Genomic DNA, 23,219 nt, shown 5'->3' on the forward strand with positions numbered 1-23,219 from the left:
TGTCTAATACAGATGAATTATGGAATTTGTGTAATGATATTTTATCATTATTTCTGACACTTTGCTTGAACAACATCTCCATATCCATCAATACGGGAGAAGATGCGTTTAATATGATATATATTTATAGAATAAAATCTCTAGTTTCTATACATACATGTCAGATATCGTAATTGACTTTGGAAGGACGACACACTAATTTTCTTCTTTTAATCCGTTAAGATATCATAATTTTGACGAGATGTTATACGCTCCCGGTACGACTTGAACATATAGGCCTACATGTGTTTAATGTTGAAGCAGGAGTATTCTACAAAGATTGATTGCCATGGAAACCCATTTTACATAATAACCAATTCCACATAGTATTCCGACATGCAGGACGATTTGTAGCATTTGAATAAGCATTTGATAATTTCATATGTGGCCGATTAAATCGATAAATAAATGGATATATTAGATAAATCAGAGACTTATATACTAAATTAATATAGGTCTCTGGATAAATGAATAGATATTCAGCATCGATATTTTTTTTTCATTTTTGTATTGTATTACCATGATTTAAGATATGCGGTGTGGAGACAAATCCTATAGCATTTGCGTTTACTGGAACACTGTTCTATGTAACTGTACGAGTTGTCTCTCTTAGAGAGCAAACGCTTTTAAAAACGTTCGTAAGTATATCCCATTTCCAAAATTACAATCAACCATATCGGAAGTCCCATAATGCACTCAGGGAATCGCCATTTCCACTTTCAGAGTTGGACTTTATTTTAAATGTTTGAAAGTTTGGCTTCTACCTTTAATTGGAGTGCACTGATCTGTAAATTTACTGGTAAGTTGAATATAAATTATGATTATTTTTACATTTTGATCAATAGCTGTGCGTTTCCTTGTAAAGTGTTTCTTTTTTTCGTTTATGTTCAGCCGGCCAAACCCAAGTTCGCGGAGAACTGACAATACACTGTCATTGCAATACACAACCCGTGTATTCAAAATCAAGTACCTGTCTGTCGTTTCTGAGTTGTTGTTACTATTGTTGTTCAATGACTGAAAGTAGTTATATAAATATAATATAAATCATGTGACATGTTGAATCAATATATGAAAGTATATTGGAAATGTGATATAGACGAGCTATCATGTGTCACACCCTATCAGTCGTGTGTTTACCATCTGTATGTCACAAATAACAGTTTGTGTACCATTCGTGTGGGGTCCACCCCAGCAGAAGTCCGCGACAGGAAGTGATTGTAAGATGACTTTCGGAGTGTTTACGTTAGGTTCCTGTATTGATCTTGGTTCAATGTGACAGCACCTCAGTTATTTCCCCTATCTGTTTTAGTATGACTCAGACATGTAAAAATAATGACTGGTTCGTCCAAGAAATGACCAGTAATAGCCTGATTTAGAGTAAATGTTGTAAGGAGACAGTGACAACGACAAAGTTTGTAAGACAGTGTCATTTAACATAAACACAGCTATCTGTATAAGTATATGTTTGTGTATATCGGATTTTTATCATGTTCAGTTGTTGGAACCGGCCACCCAAGCCTGCAGTCATGTCGAAGGCAAAGACACAGCAGCCTGCAGTAATACATAAAGTTATTATGGTTGGAAGTGGAGGCGTGGGCAAATCTGCACTTACACTACAGTTCATGTATGACGAGGTGAGTTGAACTGACATGATAAAGATGTGCATCAATGTTTTTATCAAATTATGATTACGCAGGACACTGATTGTTTTTACGGAGGTAGATAATATATGTCTACATACACTTATGTCAGCTGCCGGTTGTTTAGATTTCAAATTGATACTGAGCATGAAACATTGTGCATCAGATCAAATGATATCTTACCAAACTGTTTGGTTCCCAGTTCCATACTAACAGTGAATACTGTATTGATGACTTTGATGTGCAGCTGTATTAAAGTTGGGTAGTACTGTGATATTGGATCTAGTTTAATATTTTACAAAAGTAAATTTTGAGAGATTTTACTTGATCACATGGACTGTATTTCAGTGTGGTAGACAAGATGTATTCACAGATATTACGATTATGCTGTCAGGTACCCCCTGGTGATTATGTTTAAGATGTGTGTCGCACCTGCTGAGCTATAGCTATTCACCAAATGATACAACATAAACATTTACTGTAGTGTAAATGGTTCACACTGTGGGATATTACTTCTTGCTGGTCTGCAATATAAATATCAGTATTTTTTTTTGTCCACTTCCTCAATGCTGATAGGCTGAACTACAGCTGGCATCCCGTACTGGTCAGTTTTAGGTCAAGTAACACATATTTGAGATTTCATCAAATGTAAGTCTGTGTACTGCTGGTCCAGATACTTGTACCTGACTTCAAGATTCCACTAACAACAACAAATATTAATTATGTCTGATAATAAACATTAATTATCATGATATGAACCTTAGTATTGATCCACATATCTGTACAAGTTTTATTCTGGTCTAATGACTTGCGCCTGTGTTGTAATACTGGTCCAGATATTTGTACAAGTGGTGTTTATTGTTCCAAATACTTGTTCATGTTTAAGCATTGGACATGTGAGGTACATGTTTAGGTGTAGTATTGATCTGGATAATTGTACTGGTGTTATATATATTGGTCAATGATACTTTTATGTAGAAATAGTACCAATTCTGGCACTTGTGCAAGTGAAACATTGGCAAAAATACTTGTAAAGCCTAAAATTTATATAATATTTGTCAAGATCCTGTTACAAAGATGTACTGATAATGGTCCAAAATCTTGTACAGGTGTAATTACGATATTGATCCAAAATCTTGTACAGGTGTAATTACGATATCAGTCAGTATTAAGATTTGTACATTTGTAATCATTGCTCAGGTGGAGATTTATTATTAGTCGGAGGCTTAAGCTTGTACAGATGTAATAATGAAAAAAGACTGGCATGAGTCACTGGTGTTTAAAATTAGTCCAAACACTTGTCCAGGTGTAATGATAATATTGGTCACAGACTTGTACAGGTGTAATAATTGGTCACTCGAAAGGATTTATACATGTGTATATATTTGTCCAACAGACAAACAGGTGTAATATTGACCACCAAGATGACTTATAAAGTTATAATAGTTATACAGGTGTAACATTGGTCAGAACTCCTTAGGATAGTCTAGATGTACATGGTAAATGTCTGCTGTGGTTATAATGTTCCAATTCATCATACATGCACAAATGGCCAGACAGATGAGTGGGAAGTAATGAGCATTGATTTGTGACTCCTGTGTATCAGCTCACACTGCATTATAAATACATTGATTGGAGCTGATGTATTAGTAGGTCACCTGACCTCGTCTATGATAGGAAGCTGAGGATACCTGTCAGACCCTAGTGTCGGCAGCTGTATCAGATGTATTGTGTAATCAAATGTTAGTGTAAACAACCCAAAGTGTCTCTAGTACACATATTGTTTTGCATTGCACTGTAGTATATATAGTAATTCTAAGGCATATTTTATCTTGAAAGTTGGTATTATGAAATAGTGTTAATTCCTTTATAGAAAAATCCATCTTCTGTCAATTATATAATATGTTGGACACAGCAACCACTGAGAGTGACGGTTGTGTTTAATGTTTAAGAATGGCTGATCTCATCTGACCCCAGCCCCTATAAAATATCTAGTGTATACCTGGTCATCATTGTTGCATTGGAATTCATTTGCTTTCTTTTTATCATTTTATAAAGCTATCTCTGTAACAGTTACATTGTATCATGGTTTATAATTATAAAGGATGACATAATCACATAGTTAATTATTACACATAATAGAACAAAAACAGACTTATTAATCATATATATATATGTATATAAATTAAAATGATTCATACTTGACAAAGGTTTTTACAGGATATAATGATGTACTGTCGGAAATTACCCATACTTCCCCTCATACTGCTGTAACAATGGGGTAAAAATGAGATTGTTTTGTCAGTTAGGATTGTAACATAAGCGAGTGATGATGTGACAGCCGAAACATGTATGACGGTCAGAGGGTGGAGTTACATTTGTTTGTAGGGATGTTGAATCACTTGTACACTTCAGAGAAATTACTTTAACAGTTTGTTTACACCACATAATTCATCAAATTTAAATACCTTACAGATCTTTTAAATAAAAGTGTAGAAATACCTTACAGATCTTTTAAATAAAGATATACGGTAGTAATTTTGTGAGGCTTTCACAATTACCTTACAATGACTAGTTTGATTAAGATGTTGCACATTATATGTAACTTGAGTTTTTGTATGATATTTTCACTGACGTAACGAAAAGAATCATTCGGATGTGAAACTAAAAATGTTTGTCTCTCTTGTGTAAAGATAGTTCTGCTAATTATAATAACACTTCTGTCAATTTTCTGTATGCTTCAAGATAGACAAAGATTTTTAGCTCACCATTTAGGAGTAACTTGTGCACTGTTTGCGATAGCGCGCTCCCATCACTGAATCATTTATTGCACCAGTTTTGTTGTGATGAATTTTCAGCTGAATACTTGGCTGGGGATGACAATGCTTTTGAGGAAAGATATTTCAGTTTCTAACATTATAATACTAGTAGTTGTTTTCTGATAATTTATCTTGCATGTTGGACCAATTTCCAGCAAAATATTGCAGGCCATGTGGCAGGATAATAGCTTGAATACCTTGCATATTAACAGATCTAATCTACAGTAAACCAACATTTGTTTAGTAAAATATGCTATCCATGATCATATGAAATTAAAACATTGAAGAATGAAATGATTGAATTTGTTAGTATATGTGATTACAGAATGGTAGATTTAATACCCAAGAGGAAAAATATGACTTCAATAGCTACCAATGTATGCATCTATAAATAGAACTAGAGAACTAAACACTCCTGCAGTACTCCAATTTTAAACCAGCTGTGTTTTAAGGAAAGAAAAGATCACATTTTATGATAAGTAATTATTGATGCATCATGTGGAGTGATGAACTGGGTTGAAAGTACTCTGTATCTATAAAGATCAACTTCAAACTGGAGCTAGGTTGGTATGCCTTAGTAAGTCGAGTCATCCAGTGTTAAGTCGAGTCACCACATTGACTCATTTTTAGAAGTGTGGTTGAAAAAGTTATATAATGGATTCGACTCAGAACGCATGTCTTGTTGAGCTTGGTTGATATGGTGATGTCCTACACTGGATTTCCTGTTCTGAGGATCAAACTTGGTTGGTGTGGTAGAGCTGAGTTGTTCTGAGGACCGAGCTTGGTTGTTATGGTAGAGCTGGGTTGTTCTGAGGATCGAGTTTGGTTGGTGTGGTAGAGCTGGGTTGTTCTGAGGAGCAAACTTGGTTGGTGTGGTAGAGCTGAGTTGTTCTGAGTATCAAGTTTTTGGTTGGTGTGCACGTGGTAGAGCTGGGTTGTTCTGAGGATCAAACTTGGTTGGTGTGGTAGAGATGGGTTGTTCTGAGGATCGAGTTTGGTTGGTGTGCACGTGGTAGAGCTGGGTTCTGAGGATCGAGTTTGGTTGGTGTGGTAGAGATGGGTTGTTATGAGGATCGAGTTTGGTTGGTGTGGTAGAGCTGGGTTGTTCTGAGGATCGAGTTTGGTTGGTGTGGTAGAGCTGGGTTGTTCTGAGGATCGAGTTTGGTTGGTGTGGTAGAGATGGGTTGTTCTGAGGATCGAGTTTGGTTGGTGTGGTAGAGCTTGGTTGGTGTGGTAGAGCTTGGTGTGGTAGAGCTGGCTAGTTCTGAGCAGCTTACAGTTAAGCTTCATTGAAATCTCCTGTTCTGAGCACCTTAAGGTTGACTCCTATCTGCCCTTCTGAGGGTGGTTGATGTTGTGAAGCTCAGTTAATTTGGTGTATTGTACTTCACTTTTCTGATATAAAACCCTGTCTAAACAATCTGTAGGGTAAATGCATTGCCCGCTTAGAAGCAGACACTGTCTTGTTTATTTTAGAACACATTGTAAGGATTTTGAAATTGCTCTTTTATTCAGAAAACACTTAGCATACCAACTTGTTTGGTTGCATAATAAGTAATGTTTATAAGTAATGTTTTAATGAAACCATCATGTAGACTCAGATTTATATATATAGACTAGACTTTACATCTGATTAGCTTTAATTTCTAATATAAATACAGCTGTAGGCTATAGAAACGCAACTCAAGTAGTGAGTGTTATTCAGCTGTATATAGATATAGGTGAAGCAACCAGAGGGTGTTTTTTCCTTTTTGAAAAAAATAGAATTGGCATAATACTTTTCAATTGAAGATGATTAAAACAAACTAAACTTGGATCAGTGTTGATTATTATTTTCTGTCACATTAACAATGATATGGAGAGTCAGAATAATGAGTGAAAAATATGGGTGTATTGTTCTCAAGACAGATAAGGTACAGAGTACAGTCGCCCTGTTTTAACATCTTGTCCAACAGTAGTGTTTATTAGTCCCCTACTGATGACACTGATGAGGATACTATAGGTCTCCTCTCTGTCTGTTATGTTATGGGAGCCGCAGTGGCCGAGTGGTTAAGGTGTACCGACACTTTATCACTAGCCCTCCACCACTGGGTTGCGAGTTCGAAACGTACGTGGGGACAGTTGCCAGGTACTGACCGTAGGCCGGTGGTTTTTCTCCGGGTACCCCGGCTTTCCTCCACCTCCACAACCTGGCACGTCCTTAAATGACCCTGGCTGTTAATAGGACGTTAAACAAAAACAAACCAAACCAAACCTCTCTGTCTGTTATGTAACGTCAAAGCTTGTCAGCACTCTACTTCATTCCTTGAGGGATTTTAATTAATCTTCACATTATGATAAAGGACAATAATATATTATAATACAAGGGTGAATTTCAGGGATGTAAGGTCAAGGTCATTGTTACTATTGTTAGTGGGCTGGTAGGGGGACATGTATTGCTTTTTAGCTTGTTTAGATATATCAATGGAATATTTGTGTAATATTTAGGGGTTATTAGCTAATTTGTTGGAGTATCTTCATGTCAAGCAGCTGGCCACTTGTAATTCAAGGAAGAAGGTTATTATTGGTGCCTGGCCCATGTGTTTGATGTGGTCACATCCTGGATATCATGTTCCGTACCAAGTACACAAAATGGATGTCTCATAGACTGATATAAGCTGTGGTAGACCTCTGGATCAATCATTAAATCTTCCAAAGGTCAAGGGTCATGTTGAGGTGTACGTGTGACACTTGTAGTAGTTGTCTTGAAATTATATTCTGAATATCTCCAGTTTTTGTTGAGAAACGTTGTGGATTTGAAAATATTTCTGTCTCACAAGATTTCTTTAATAAATCACTCTTTGACCGGTCACTCTTTTAAGTCAAAGAACTATATATTTTATTAAATAGATACTACAATGCGAGGATAAGTCACTGATTTTTTCCCCATTGTGATACATGCATATACAAATTAGGGCTAAAACAATTGAGTATTTCCAGAATCGGTTATTCTTATTCATATGACCTTGAAGGCCTGCTTATTCTGTTGTGGTGCACGACAGCAGTCCATTTAACTTGACAGCCGGACTTAACACCAAGTTGTGTTCATCTGTTCTCACTCTCACAAAATCACAATAAATCATGGATCATTAGCCCTAATTCAAAGTACCGTATGTTGAATTGCTGAAGGCAAGGTTTCTACGTTTTGCTTTATTCTTTTTGACATAGTACAGATGCTGACAAAAACTAAATTTTCTTTATGAGGACATTTAGTGCACTTTATGTTTAGTAATAAGCTTTAAATAAGTGTATAATTCCTGTGCCTATAAAAAGTGAAGGTTAGGTGAGCGAATTAAAGTTCAGAGTCAATGACCTTTAGTGTAGTGGTTCCACCAGGTGATTGTCTACCTGTAAAGTATAATGACCACAAAAATCTCGGTTATGTGAAAGGTGAAGTGTAGCGTGTAGATTATTCAAATGAGCATTGTAAGCCATATGCATTGTAGCTGTCAAACCTAGGGAATATATCTTATGTCAGCTAGTGTGGCCATATTCAATGTTTTTGGCCGTGTTCAACGTTGAAAGCTGAAGGGTAATCAAAGTAGATTATACCCATGACCTAGACTGGCCACCAGCTCCCAAGTTTTTTGTTAGGAATTGCTCAGCTAAATTCTAAAACTAGAACATCTCCCCCTAGTTTGAAACTTGAGATTCAGACATCCTAGAGACCAAATTCATAAAACTCAATTTTATTTATAATTTTGATATTCTAGAGACAGTTGGCCAGTCTACCCATGATGCTGTGAGGCAGAATCGCAATTGGGATCAGTGTGTCTGTCTTTTTGACATTGGTTCCTTTCACTACAAAGGTCACAATCTAATGAAATGCTATTCACAGGATAAAGCAGTTTTTATCTGGTTAATATTTCTTTACTTTAACGTTTTTGACCGAGATATTGTACTTCTGTTTGACCTTTCCTTGATGTTATAGGCCGATTTCTATGAAACTTTCAATTAAACAGATCACAATTAATACCTCTGGAGTTAGAGTAAACTGTTATATGAACATAGCCTTTATAATATAACCTGTTTTAATACATTCACTGTTAAAGGTTCATTCCTGCCCTTTACCATGATAATGCTGTGAACACTTTCACTAATGGAAAACAGTCATTGAAGCTCCTGGTAATCCCATGATATTTTCTGGAACTTGTCTTCAGTATCAATGGAAAACCATGTGATGGTTAAAGTCGGGAGAGTTTATCGGTAGTAATAAAATCGGGGTCTCAACATCCTCCTATCACGATTACAGGTTTTATCAGTAAATAGAGGTACTCTTCACACATAGACATAACTTCTTATGAAGATCAATTTCAGGCTCCTAGCCAAACCCAGGCCTTATCTGACAGGGGTAGGCCTTATTACTGGTATATTGAGGCACCAGTTATGACCGGGGTTTAACATGTTTATATATGTTAGTAATCAGCTAATGAGAATGTTATTCTGTATGATGCTGCAGAACATTGTACCTGTATACATAGACTAATTTTTGTTTGTCCATTAATACAGTTGACTTTGATCTTTTAGTATTTGTTTAAGGAATTGGATCATCCAACAAAGGCTTTTAGTAATTAATGGCAAATTGATGATGAATATGTAGAGTTTTAGTTTTGTTTTGTTGATATTTACCTGTTGGTTTGTGTTTTTATTTATATCCCAGTATAGAACTGTACCGGATCCCCAATACGATGAAATATATTAGATTGGACTCCGTTATAATGTCTCAGAATTTCAACAGAACATCGATCAGCAAAAGTATTCATCAAATAAGGCTTTTTTTTCAAGGAGATTTAACTGGGGAGAGATTGTGTGATGTAAGGCAGAAATATTAATGAATCAATTCTATAGACTTTGACAAGTGGTCTTAATGGGACCAGCAGACAGTGATGTTCCTGTGTGGGCGGATAGCATTACATGTGGGATGGAAATAGAAACACATTATGATTAATTGGAAGTGCATTTCCAATCAATCTTACGGCTTAAATGAATAGGATTCTGGAGGAATCTTCTTTTAAAATAACAAACCATCCATACTGTCTAATTTGTTGGTTTAGGGTTTTGTCCTTGTATCGGGTCCAATATTAACACCACACTGATGAAAATCATGTGAATGCTGGGAAACTTACATGTTTCGAACAGTTTACAGATTATTTTAGTCAAAAATATATCCTTAAAACTGAGTTCAACGTTTTAATTAATAAAGTTACAGAAATTCAGTAGCTTAACCAGAAAAGTCCAGTTTGTGAAGGGTTTCTTAACTGGAGATCTTCAATTTTTCTAGTTTTGGCCCCTTGACAGGTACGGTAGTCCTCAGTGTATCTTTATATGGTAAAACAGAAAAAAAATACTGGTATGAATAATTAGAACAGATCAGCTTTAATTAGTGAAATAGATGTATTAGTACAGTGGTAAAGCCAAGGTAGGTACTGTTCTCAAATTTTACTGAATATAAGCAAGAGGTGCTGCTTTAATTGATAGGAAATTTATGAACTAGAGATTCGTTTATTGACAATTCTAATTTATTTGTTGCTAGTTTGTGGAGGACTATGAGCCAACTAAGGCCGATTCCTACCGTAAGAAGGTGGTCCTAGATGGAGAGGAGGTTCAGATTGATATCCTAGACACTGCAGGACAGGAAGACTACGCAGCTATCCGAGATAACTACTTCCGGTCCGGAGAGGGATTCCTTTGTGTTTTCTCCATCACAGAACAAGAGTCATTTCAAGCTACAGCAGAATTTAGGTAAGAACTCACAGGACATTTTTTTCACTACTTTAGGAACTGAGCCCACTGCTTTGAATTTAGGGAAAAAGTGCAGCAAACTCTCAAGTTGGGAAAATAACAAAACACCAAGATATTCAAGTTTAATCATAATTTCTCAGTTTAATTGTCCCCACTGTACTTTGCTGAAGCAAGCAAACAACCATATGAAGGCAGGGCTGGCGATCAACAAACTTCAAATTTGATGGCTCCAGCCAGAAATTTTGACATGGTATTCAGCACCAAATCCTGTCAAAAAAGCCTCAGTATAATTGTGAGATGGAGAGAAGGAGTATGTACGGACATATTATATAGACAATAGATATTTAAATGAAGACAGTCTGCCAGTAGCTTTATCACAGGATCAAGACTTTTTGCACATTTGCAAAAAGAACATGATTTTCATGTCATTCCTGATGTTCAGTATATATTGTCTCCAATGTGATATTTTGATACAATATGACATTTCATTATCATTAGATGATGTCACAAGAAGCCATAAAAAACCCACTGAAGTTGTGTTTATCAGAGCTGTCGTAACTAGATACCAGTGTTTTTTCTCTAGTGTATGAAGTAACTTCGACTAATTAGTGTCTAAAAGGGAAACAGAGCCAAGCTACATGTGGCAGAGCAAGGGCAATCACACAATATGATATCATTTAGATCAACGGATAAAGAGGTCACTTGACCCAGATTGTCTGTTCTACAATTTCTACTGTAATTTGCTTTTGCTTTGTTCGATGAAGAGGTCTCCATGCTGAATTACAAAACTGAAAATTGTTTTTAAAGTATGAATAGGTCACATGATTAGCGACTGGAAAAAATCTATCTCAATGAGGTCTAGAGTATAATAAAGGGAATAAATCAAACTAATGGATGGTGTTTGAAATAGAAAAATGTTAATTAGTGTCAAAGACTGTACAGATAAGATACATTTTTCATGCTTTTTGATAGTTTTATTATAAATCTTATTTGTTCAGTTTTGTTGACATGTTTTTATACTGAACAATCAGAGTCATGCTTCCTTTAACTAATTGGTCATTAGTCACTTTCTCTCAGCTAATTACTAATTGTGAATTGTGCCTTTGGTTTGTCATTGGTATATACTTGTGTTCATTGATAATGAAGTCCCAGGCAAAGTTTATAACAAGCCACATACTCGTAAAACATGCTATGGGTATTGTTAAAAGTTAGATTAAAACAATAAAAAATCAGGGGATCTGACAGCTCTCGACGAGGAATTATGATACTGTGTACGCAGTGGTTTAATTAAATGTTGAATGTCGGTCCAATGATCTATACTATAAGGACCTAAACATGTGATGTTCAAGTGTTTTACAGTTTTTGATATGTGAATAATTGGTTTGATGTAGGTGTCAGTATGTAGTAGAAAATGTACTGAATACTTGGTTTGATATAGATGTCAGTACGTAGTGGAAAATGTACTGAATACTTGGTTTGATATAGATGTCAGTACGTAGTGGAAAATGTACTGAATACTTGGTTTGATATAGATGTCAGTACGTAGTGGAAAATGTACTGAATACTTGGTTTGATATAGATGTCAGTACGTATAATGTACTGAATACTTGGTATGATATAGATGTCAGTACGTATAATGTACTGAATACTTGGTTTGATATAGATGTCAGTACGTAGTAGAAAATATACTGAATACTTGGTTTGATATAGATGTCAGTACGTATAATGTACTGAATACTTGGTTTGATATAGATGTCAGTACGTATAATGTACTGAATACTTGGTTTGATATAGATGTCAGTACGTATAATGTACTGAATACTTGGTATGATATAGATGTCAGTACGTATAATGTACTGAATACTTGGTTTGATATAGATGTCAGTACGTAGTAGAAAATGTACTGAATACTTGGTTTGATATAGATGTCAGTACGTATAATGTACTGAATACTTGGTTTGATATAGATGTCAGTACGTATAATGTACTGAATACTTGGTTTGATATAGATGTCAGTACATAGTAGAAAATGTACTGAATACTTGGTTTGATATAGATGTCAGTACGTATAATGTACTGAATACTTGGTTTGATATAGATGTCAGTACGTATAATGTACTGAATACTTGGTTTGATATAGATGTCAGTACGTATAATGTACTGAATACTTGGTTTGATATAGATGTCAGTACATAGTAGAAAATGTACTGAATACTTGGTATGATATAGATGTCAGTACGTAGTGGAAAATGTACTGAATACTTGGTATGATATAGATGTCAGTACGTATAATGTACTGAATACTTGGTTTGATATAGATGTCAGTACGTAGTGGAAAATGTACTGAATACTTGGTTTGATATAGATGTCAGTACGTATAATGTACTGAATACTTGGTTTGATATAGATGTCAGTACGTATAATGTACTGAATACTTGGTTTGATATAGATGTCAGTACGTATAATGTACTGAATACTTGGTTTGATATAAATGTCAGTACGTATAATGTACTGAATACTTGGTTTGATATAGATGTCAGTACGTAGTGGAAAATGTACTAAATACTTGGTTTGATATAGATGTCAGTACGTATAATGTACTGAATACTTGGTTTGATATAGATGTCAGTATGTATAATGTACTGAATACTTGGTTTGATGTAGATACTAGATGTCAATACGTAGTAGAAAATGTACTGAATACTTGGATTGATAATTATATAATAGGTGTCAGTACGTATAATGTACTGAATACTTGGTTTGATATAGATGTCAGTACGTAGTGGACTTGGTTTGATATAGATGTCAGTACGTAAAATGTACTGAATACTTGGTTTGATATAGGTGTTAGTACGTAGTAGAAAATGTACTGAATACTTGGTTTGATATAGGTGTCATAAATAGTAGAAAATGTACTGAATACTTGGTTTGATATAGATGTCAGTACGTATAATGTACTGAATACTTGGTTTGATATAGATGTCAGTACATAGTAGAAAATGTACTGAATACTTGGTTTGATATAGATGTCAGTACGTAGTAGAAAATGTACTGAATACTTGGTTTGATATATATATAGATGTCAGTACGTATAATGTACTGAATACTTGGTTTGATATAGATGTCCGTACGTAGTGGAAAATGTACTGAATACTTGGTTTGATAATTATATAATAGGTGTCAGTACGTAGTGGAAAATATACTGAATACTTGGTTTGATATAGATGTCAGTACGTAGAAAATGCATGACATGCCATACTAATATAGGGAAACTATGAATGGTGGATTTGGGTTCACGACTCTATATCTTTGAACATTACTACTGTCTTGTCAGTTTTATGACAGCCTTATGACTGCTACAGGGCAACATTAGTGTCTGCTGGTTCACAGTAGAAGGGATGGGTAGGCTGATATTAGTCCTTCTCACATGCTGATGTCAAATTTAGAAAATTACTGACAATGTAAGGACTCTGAACAGTATGTGGAATATCATCAGTTAAAATCAAGGACTCTGAACAGTATGTGGAATATCATCAGTTAAAAATCCTACAACAGTTCGAAACCTATTCTATCATTCGCTGGCAATCTGACTTTATGTGGTATAAAAATGTACTACTGTTTTATCCATTGTTCTTCATCCATTGTGGTGTGTTTTGTGCTGTCGGCCATGCATAAATTTACTTTTCACATTTCAAACTTCTTCTCAAGTTCCACCTGTGGGATTCAGCTCAAACTTGTCTGATATGATCTGAGATGGTTATTAATAACAAGTGTTGATATTTTCCAGGTTGGTCAGAAATACAAGATGGCTACCATGGCCAACAACACCACTATACTTGCAACTGAGTATGAATACCGCAACAGTCCTTTAAAGTCAGATGGCCATGCCATAACTTCTAGTTAAAAATATTTAAAGTTTTACTTTCCATTGAACCAGTAAAAATATAAATATATATAGAAAACTCCTTAATAGTCATAAATTAGAATATTGCCTAATATCTCATAGTGACTTGTATTTTACTTAATCCTTCTTACTTACAGCTCAAGTAGACAATAATTGGTGTTATTCCTTACAACAATTTGTGATCAAGAGGGTTACTTAATCCTAGACATATGAAACTGGTATTTTACATAGGTCTTCGTCTGAGGATAAGTGGGACTGGATGTACGCCTCACCATCACTTGAGAAATAGAGGTGTGTCTGTGAGAGGGATCACTGGCTGTACAGTGGACCACCTGTTACACAAATTTGTCTGTTTAATTAATGGCTCTTAATCATACAATTTTAGTGTTATTTAGGGATATACTGTAGTGTACATTTGCCATGAGGAATCATAAATTACATTTGACAGGCATTGTAGATTGGAGTGGTAGGTGGCACCATTTGGCAGGTTGAGTGTGTAATGATGGTATATATATAAACACTAACAGGTGCCCTTCCATATGTCACAAGAGTTAGTCTCCCACTCCCATCACCACAGCACGCCTCTGCCAGCAGTTGGTCTATATTTATTTTTTGAATGTCTTGATATCTATTAAATTCAGAAGAATGTACTTTAATGGAGGCCCGATTTTGCCCAGTTGTATAAATGGCTGCCAGCATGTATGCTGTGAAATAGCTGTGTGATGGATTAGTGTTATAGACCAGCTCTCTCATATTCCTTCTGGATTAGCATGATAGCGAGATTAAGTCTCTGGTATATATACATAATACTAGCCTAAATATTCAGTTATTAATCAACACAAAAGTTTGTTAAAATGTCTGTCTGGAATTCTCCTGCCTAGCTAGTCTTGGGTTCAAATCTAAGTATGCATGTGTTGAGTGACTAATGTCTGATATCAGTCGAAATCTTATTGAAGTAAAACCAGGGTAATAGATCTCGGGGGTATAAGTGGATTAGGAAACTTGTTGATTTATAACCGTCAGACAGCACTATTTGTTTGTCTATTAATTAATTTAGTGATCATTGGTTTAAATCTGGGCTGTCAAAGCTCAGGTCCAGATACAGTAATCTTCTTTGTGTCGAGTTCTACTTATTTTGTGATGTTTTTTAGCTGTAGGCTAAAGGTGGATATCAGATTTATTTCTAGATACACATTTGAAGCTAAGGTTCATTGATGACATCAATGTTGATATAACTTCTTCATTACCAGGTGCGTAGCTTGATACACTGATAAAAAGATAGAAAGAAGGTATTTGGGTTTTGATACAGTTCTGTGACATTTTGTATTACTAGCGGCTATCTGGCTTTTAGTTTCTGTATTTGGAGCAGAGAAACAAATGATATATTTATTTGAACATATGTAATGAGGAATACATGTCAGTTTCAACCTCGATCTGATGATAATGGCAGGGAAGAAGACAAAGACAAGATTTCCCTGGTTTGTAATTCTGTGTATCTAGTATACTGAGTAGGTTTTTATAGACAGAGTTATTGCCCTTTTTGTTGTTGGATTAAATATTCTCTTACCCTGGACAGGGATATCCACATTTCACAGGTGTGTGATTTTCTTATCTCTTGCTAGCTAGGGTTGAGACAATTACAACTACCTGAGCTCTTCACACGTGCACCTTCTCAACAATTGTATGACGTCACAGCAACAATACAATGATGTCCCATGTACAATTCAATCACATCACATCAACACTGCCTTGAATTGATGCAATGTTAATGTTAGATACATATGAGTATAAATAGGGTAAGATAAAAATAATCATTCACCTCTTAGGAGAGAGGGGGATCTCCACCAAAGGGGGAAGATTGATTGAGACGGGGATCTCCACCAAAGGGGAAAGATTGAGACAGGGATCTCCACCAAAGGGGGAAGATTGAGACAGAGATCTCCACCAAAGGGGGAAGATTGAGACAGAGATCTCCACCAAAGGGGGAAGATTTAGACAGAGATCTCCACCAAAGGGGGAAGATTGAGACGGGGATCTCCACCAAAGGGGTAAGATTGAGACAGGGATCTCCACCAAAGGGGGAAGATTGAGACGGGGATCTCCACCAAAGGGGGAAGATTGAGACAGAGATCTCCACCAAAGGGGGGAGATTGAGACAGGGATCTCCACCAAAGGGGGAAGATTGAGACGGGGATCTCCACCAAAGGGGGAAGATTGAGGCAGAGATCTCCACCAAAGGGGGGAGATTGAGACAGGGATCTCCACCAAAGGGGGAAGATTGAGACAGGGATCTCCACCAAAGGGGGAAGATTGAGACAGAGATCTCCACCAAAGGGGGAAGATTGAGACAGGGATCTCCACCAAAGGGGGAAGATTGAGACAGGGATCTCCACCAAAGGGGGAAGATTGAGACAGGGATCTCCACCAAAGGGGGAAGATTGAGACAGAGATCTCCACCAAAGGGGGAAGATTGAGACAGGGATCTCCACCAAAGGGGGAAGATTGAGACGGGGATCTCCACCAAAGGGGGAAGATTGATTGAGACGGGGATCTCCACCAAAGGGGGAAGATTGAGACGGGGATCTCCACCAAAGGGGGAAGATTGAGACGGGGATCTCCACCAAAGGGGGAAGATTGATTGAGACGGGGATCTCCACCAAAGGGGGAAGATTGAGACAGGGATCTCCACCAAAGGGGGAAGATTGAGACAGGGATCTCCACCAAAGGGGGAAGATTGAGACGGGGATCTCCACCAAAGGGGGAAGATTGAGACAGGGATCTCCACCAAAGGGGGAAGATTGAGACAGGGATCTCCACCAAAGGGGGAAGATTGAGACAGAGATCTCCACCAAAGGGGGAAGATTGAGACAGAGATCTCCACCAAAGGGGGAAGATTGAGACAGAGATCTCCACCAAAGGGGGAAGATTGAGACAGGGATCTCCACCAAAGGGGGAAGATTGAGACAGGGATCTCCACCAAAGGGGGAAGATTGAGACAGGGATCTCCACCAAAGGGGGAAGATTGAGACAGAGATCTCCACCAAAGGGGGTAGATTGAGACGGGGATCTCCACCAAAGGGGGAAGATTGATTGAGACGGGGATCTCCACCAAAGGGGGAAGATTGAGACAGGGATCTCCACCAAAGGGGGAAGATTGAGACAGGGATCTCCACCAAAGGGGGAAGATTGAGACGGGGATCTCCACCAAAGGGGGAAGATTGAGACGGGGATCTCCACCAAAGGGGGAAGATTGATTGAGACGGGGATCTCCACCAAAGGGGGAAGATTGAGACAGGGATCTCCACCAAAGGGGGAAGATTGAGACAGGGATCTCCACCAAAGGGGGAAGATTGAGACGGGGATCTCCACCAAAGGGGGTAGATTGAGACGGGGATCTCCACCAAAGGGGGTAGATTGAGACAGGGATCTCCACCAAAGGGGGGAGATTGAGACAGAGATCTCCACCAAAGGGGGAAGATTGATTGAGACGGGGATCTCCACCAAAGGGGGAAGATTGAGACAGAGATCTCCACCAAAGGGGGAAGATTGAGACAGGGATCTCCACCAAAGGGGGAAGATTGAGACAGAGATCTCCACCAAAGGGGGAAGATTGAGACAGGGATCTCCACCAAAGGGGGGAGATTGAGACAGAGATCTCCACCAAAGGGGGAAGATTGATTGAGACGGGGATCTCCACCAAAGGGGGAAGATTGAGACAGAGATCTCCACCAAAGGGGGAAGATTGAGACAGAGATCTCCACCAAAGGGGGAAGATTGAGACAGGGATCTCCACCAAAGGGGGGAGATTGAGACAGAGATCTCCACCAAAGGGGGAAGATTGATTGAGACGGGGATCTCCACCAAAGGGGGAAGATTGAGACAGAGATCTCCACCAAAGGGGGAAGATTGAGACAGAGATCTCCACCAAAGGGGGAAGATTGATTGAGACGGGGATCTCCACCAAAGGGGGAAGATTGAGACAGAGATCTCCACCAAATGGGGAAGATTGAGACAGAGATCTCCACCAAAGGGGGAAGATTGAGACAGGGATCTCCACCAAAGGGGGAAGATTGAGACAGGGATCTCCACCAAAGGGGGAAGATTGAGACAGGGATCTCCACCAAAGGGGGAAGATTGAGACAGAGATCTCCACCAAAGGGGGAAGATTGAGACAGAGATCTCCACCAAAGGGGGAAGATTGAGACAGGGATCTCCACCAAAGGGGGAAGATTCTTCATCCCCACGCCATGTGTTTGGCAAATTAAGAATCTTCTCCCCTCATGCTGACATCCCTTTAACTCTAAATCTAAACCCGAAGGAGGGGAAAATATTCTCTGTTTCCAATGAAGACATATAGCTATATATAGGCCTATAGCCTGTCCATATACTATGTTTTTATGAGGAACACACGTTTTAGGAAAGCATTCTTTTTGTTGTGTTCATTTTGAACCTGCACCTGTATTTCAAACACGCTGTTTACACACAAACCACTTATGTATATACAGTGGACCCTCGATAATCCGAACACCTTCGTTCCCAGTCCAAACCGTCCGGATTACGAGTTTTCCGGACTGCCGAATTTCGTGTACCAGGTCAAAAAAAAATGTCGTGTAAGAGTTATCTCCCTTGATTATATACAATCCGGGACGTTTCATAAACACGTCTAAATATTGTCAGACTTTTTAACAATAAATATACTTATGTTTCTGATATGATTCTTGTTTTGTTTTGTAGAAAGTAACAAATAAACTATGTTTTTTAAAGAACATGTAAAGTGAAAGTTGTTTTATTTATAGCGGGCATATGTGACCTACAAACAACACACATGTGTCACGTCCCGGAGGTTCACAAACAAGTAGAAATTACAAACGTTAAATACCTTAAATAAAATACCCGGATTTTACAACTTACCGTCAGTATGATTTTTACGTACCAGAAACCCCAAGCTATCTATTTAAAAGTACGCGACACCAGCGAGAACTACCCAAGATGTCCGTTAATTAGTATTCTATTAAACCCGTATTCACTTAACAATGTGACGCTTAGTAAGTATCAGACGACTATTGACTAATTTGTGTGTAATCAACCCAGTTCTTGTGATCACTGCTTAATACGTAAATGTGTATGTAATTAATAACATGCATCTTTCAATGAGTCGTCGTTTCACGTAACGGTGTTACAAAGCCGATATCCGTGTTTACCCAATACAAGTGTTAATGATGTTAATTTCCGATCATAAATTTATTACATGTATTTGAGATTGATTAATTATCGTATCACGTACTGTATGTTTGTGCATAAATTCTGTAACATTTAGATCGTAGAGAAAAAGCAATGTACCGTTATAAAAACAAAAGCTACACATTGTAACACAGGTAAACACCCGGGGCTATGACCTGGCAGCGGTCGCTATGACTACGCACAGTGTCAAGCGATAGTCTGTACAGTTGTCGACACGGGTGACTTGCCCCGACATTTTTTTCTCCTCGTGGTGAAAAAATCGTCCGGATTATTGAGGGAAATTTACTAATGAAAAGTACGTTCCGTTCCCAAAATGGGCTTCCGGAATCGGAATCCGAATTTCCGGACTGGTGAGTACAAATAACGTTACGGAAATCCGTTCCCGTGCATTTCCGTCCGGACTGTGAGTTTTCCGGACTATCGGCGTCCGGATTATCGCGGGTCCACTGTAATCCTATACAAACCTTATGATTGCTGCCAACAGAACAACAGTCTAAATCAGCAGAATATGAATGAACCAATTAACTCAGGCATTCCTCCCAGGATCAGTAATATCACATAGCAACAATAAAAAAATCTACATCAACAGCACTTCTAAAAGATGTGTAATACCTGTTAGTCACCACATCTGTGTGAATGACTGAGATAAAGTTCAGTAAAAATTTACTCAATATTGTATCCTTGTCATATAACTGGAGAAAACATTCTAAAAAAAAGTTATAATTTCATTGTCACGTTTCAAGCCCATCCCATATTTTGAGTAAAAATATTTGATCCCTGGGTTAATTACAGGATAAATATGGTACTAGAATTTATGGAAGAGAAATAAATACATGTATTACTAAATACGAGACTATACTACCTGCCGAGACTGAAATATCAGCTGACCTTACCAATGATAAAATGGTTTTCTGCTGCGTCCATGGTTAGATGAGTCAGGTAGTCAAGGGAGTTGGAATAATTATTGACAGATCACATGATCGATACATGAATTACACTGGTATTGATCCAGATGATCACCAAGGCAGAGCTACAGATGAAAAAGGACTTAGGGAAAAGGCTGGTATCGGCTACGTATACACTGTTGCCTAATTCCCTTTGTACTAAGATCCATGCAATAAATTATTCTGAAATGGGGGGAAAACAAATAATAATAAAATCAAGGACTGATCTGCTGGTGACAAATTATCTCAAATCATAATTCCTGGAGTTTATATTTTATTAATACATGTACAGAGAAATTTTAAAAATATCATGCTACACAAATTTCAGATTTGTTCAAGTGTGAACAGTAACAATATAATAACAACATGAAAATGAAAATAATGTGGTGATTAATCACAGAGGTGTTATGTTGTAATTAATTCTCTGATGTAAAAATCTCATTATTCCAAAAGACATCCTGTCAGTGCATGCATTTGCCTCCCTCCCAAGAGGTCTGTACAAACCAATTAGATTTCCTGGTATTTCAGCCAGTGGTCCTAGGAGACCGGCTTCGACACCCAGTGTGTCATACTCTCCATTGCACTTCAGCCAATTTTACCAGTGATCAGGATTTTGATGGAACTGATGTGTTTCCCCTAAGGAAAGACCCTACTTCTCATCCTCCATCCGGCCAACCATAAAATATCCCAACTACAACGAACAATCTGTAATAACATAGTGATCTGTTGTAATGTTGTATTATCTGAAATATTCAACAGATTTCAGCAGTACAAACCTTGGAATTTTGTGATGAAACTTGCTTTCTATAAAGTGAAGCTGTATTTAAAGAATTTTTTACTGTGACATGTGATGTCGTTTTTGTTTATGAGCCCCTCGATCGGCAGTTCCGTATTTAGATGTCAGGCTTGTTTGTAGTGGTGTTTCAATAGTCACAGTCATCCTCATTTACCTATAGGCTATACAGCACTGGTGCAACGTTGTAAGTCATGATCAAACGAACGTCATTATCTGTGACTGTATAGTCTGGAGGGAAAAACCCATCAATGCAAATTTGTCTCTGGAGAGGAAGTTCCTGAATTAGTGGTGCTGAATATGGATCACTGTCATGTTAGCAATATTCATTATATCTCCCCCCCCCCCCCCCCCCCCCCCCCCCCTTCCCGAGCTTTAGTAAGGGGGAGGGGGTATATTCGTCACTTTGTCTGTGCATGTGTCTGTCTATATCTGTTATTACCTTGTGTACAGTATGTCATGAACCCCTGGACAGAATTGGTTCATATTCACACCATAACATGATCACCATACCATCAACCCTTCCTCATTAATGATAAAATGTATACTGACTATATTCATTTTATAAACCTCCGTATCAGAAACATTGTTCTAGAAGCCTAATCAACTTGTTAATTGGTACCTTTTATGTACCTGTAACTAGGATGTTTTGAGGGTAGTTACCACAGTGTCAAGTACATTATCAGACCAGCTTGTTGATATGGTTCCTCCCTGGGCAGATAGGATGTGGTCCCCAGTTGATAATGCGATACCCACCCCTCCCTGTGCTGATATGGTATTTTAGATAGATATATAGACCTGGCTGTATGATAACCTCTCAATATTGCTGGTTTCTGTTGATATATGTTTTCTAGTCAGAGAGATTCCTTCATCAACCTCCCAGGTTGATTCAATACTGAATACTTCCCCTGTAATGTTGGGTATCAGAAACTGAAATCATGATCAGTGTCATTTGAAACCAATGTGATATTATACATTTTTAAATGTATTGTGATTCTTCATATGTTTTAAAGTCGATTTTAGAACTAGGGCCACTAATTATAATTAAAACTGCACTAATATAAAGACTAAAAGCTTTGCTGGTCATATTCTACAATGTGCTTGTATTGATCTTGACCTAGATCTCCTGTAAATTTCTGCTTATATTAACATAGTTATAACTAGGAAATTATAATCCATGAATTTTTAGGTCACCTGAGACTAATTTTAAGTCTCAAGTGACCTATATATATATATATAAAATCTAACCGTCTTTTGTCCGTAGTTGTGCATTGTCAGTTGTGCGACTGTAAACAATTTACATTTTCGACTTCTTCTCCAAAACCGCTGGACCAAATTCAATGAAATTTGACAGAAGCTACCATGGCCAAAGGTCAAACAAAATTGTGAATTATATAGTCCCAATCCCCCATGGGCCTGAAGGGTGGGGACAGAAAGGGTCAAATTGATTGAAATTTAAAAAATCTTCTCAACTCCCAGATATGGTAGAATCAAATACTTTACAGATAGAAAGGTCTTATAAAGTCCTTTACCAAAATTGTGAATTTCATGACACTGGGGTCTCACGTTCCCCCCTGGGGACGGGATAAAGTTTACTGTAGTTTATATAGGGAAACCACTTTTTTGAGCATTATTTGTTCCAATTGCCATTGGAAATAATACAAACTTGGTTAGAATTATAAGTAGGAGATGCCTATTGTAAACTACATGTATATTGGCACTGACTGAGCCCCTCGGCTGATGTGCGGGGCCAAAAAGGGTCAATTATACTAACTTACATATTTCAAAACTCAGGTGACCGTTTAGGCCCATGGGCCTCTTGTTTTCAACCTTATTTATTTATTTAAGTCCTATAATGAATTTGCAGATAACAAAATATTTCCATGGTCTAATGGAATTAGTTATAAGCTGTAATATATTACTGGCATAAGATCTAGTCTATTAGATCGTTTTATTCACAATATTTTTTGCCCATCCCTTCTGTAGGTACCACCTACGAAATCTGGTAGTAGATACCTCCCAGGGTACATAGCTAAGCTTATCCACAGGTGCAGGAAG

The 23,219-nt window shown here is 37.6% G+C and overlaps 1 protein-coding gene across 2 annotated transcripts in view; it reads left to right on the forward strand.

Moving 5' to 3' along the window:
• Positions 1-690: 690 nt before the first annotated feature.
• LOC117343672 (ras-related protein Ral-A-like) overlaps positions 691-23,219 on the forward strand; it is a 49,906-nt gene continuing 27,377 nt past the window's right edge. For both annotated transcript variants that reach the window (XR_004536060.1, XM_033906131.1), the window contains exons 1-3: positions 691-838; positions 1,535-1,673; positions 10,071-10,279. Coding sequence is in view for 1 of the 2 variants with exons in the window: in XM_033906131.1 (XP_033762022.1) it covers positions 1,566-1,673; positions 10,071-10,279 (317 nt within the window). In the remaining variant the exon portion in view is untranslated. The remainder of the gene's footprint in view (positions 839-1,534; positions 1,674-10,070; positions 10,280-23,219) is intronic.

The sequence above is a fragment of the Pecten maximus genome, chromosome 15 (assembly GCF_902652985.1).
Source record: "Pecten maximus chromosome 15, xPecMax1.1, whole genome shotgun sequence".
Lineage (NCBI taxonomy): Eukaryota > Metazoa > Mollusca > Bivalvia > Pectinida > Pectinidae > Pecten > Pecten maximus.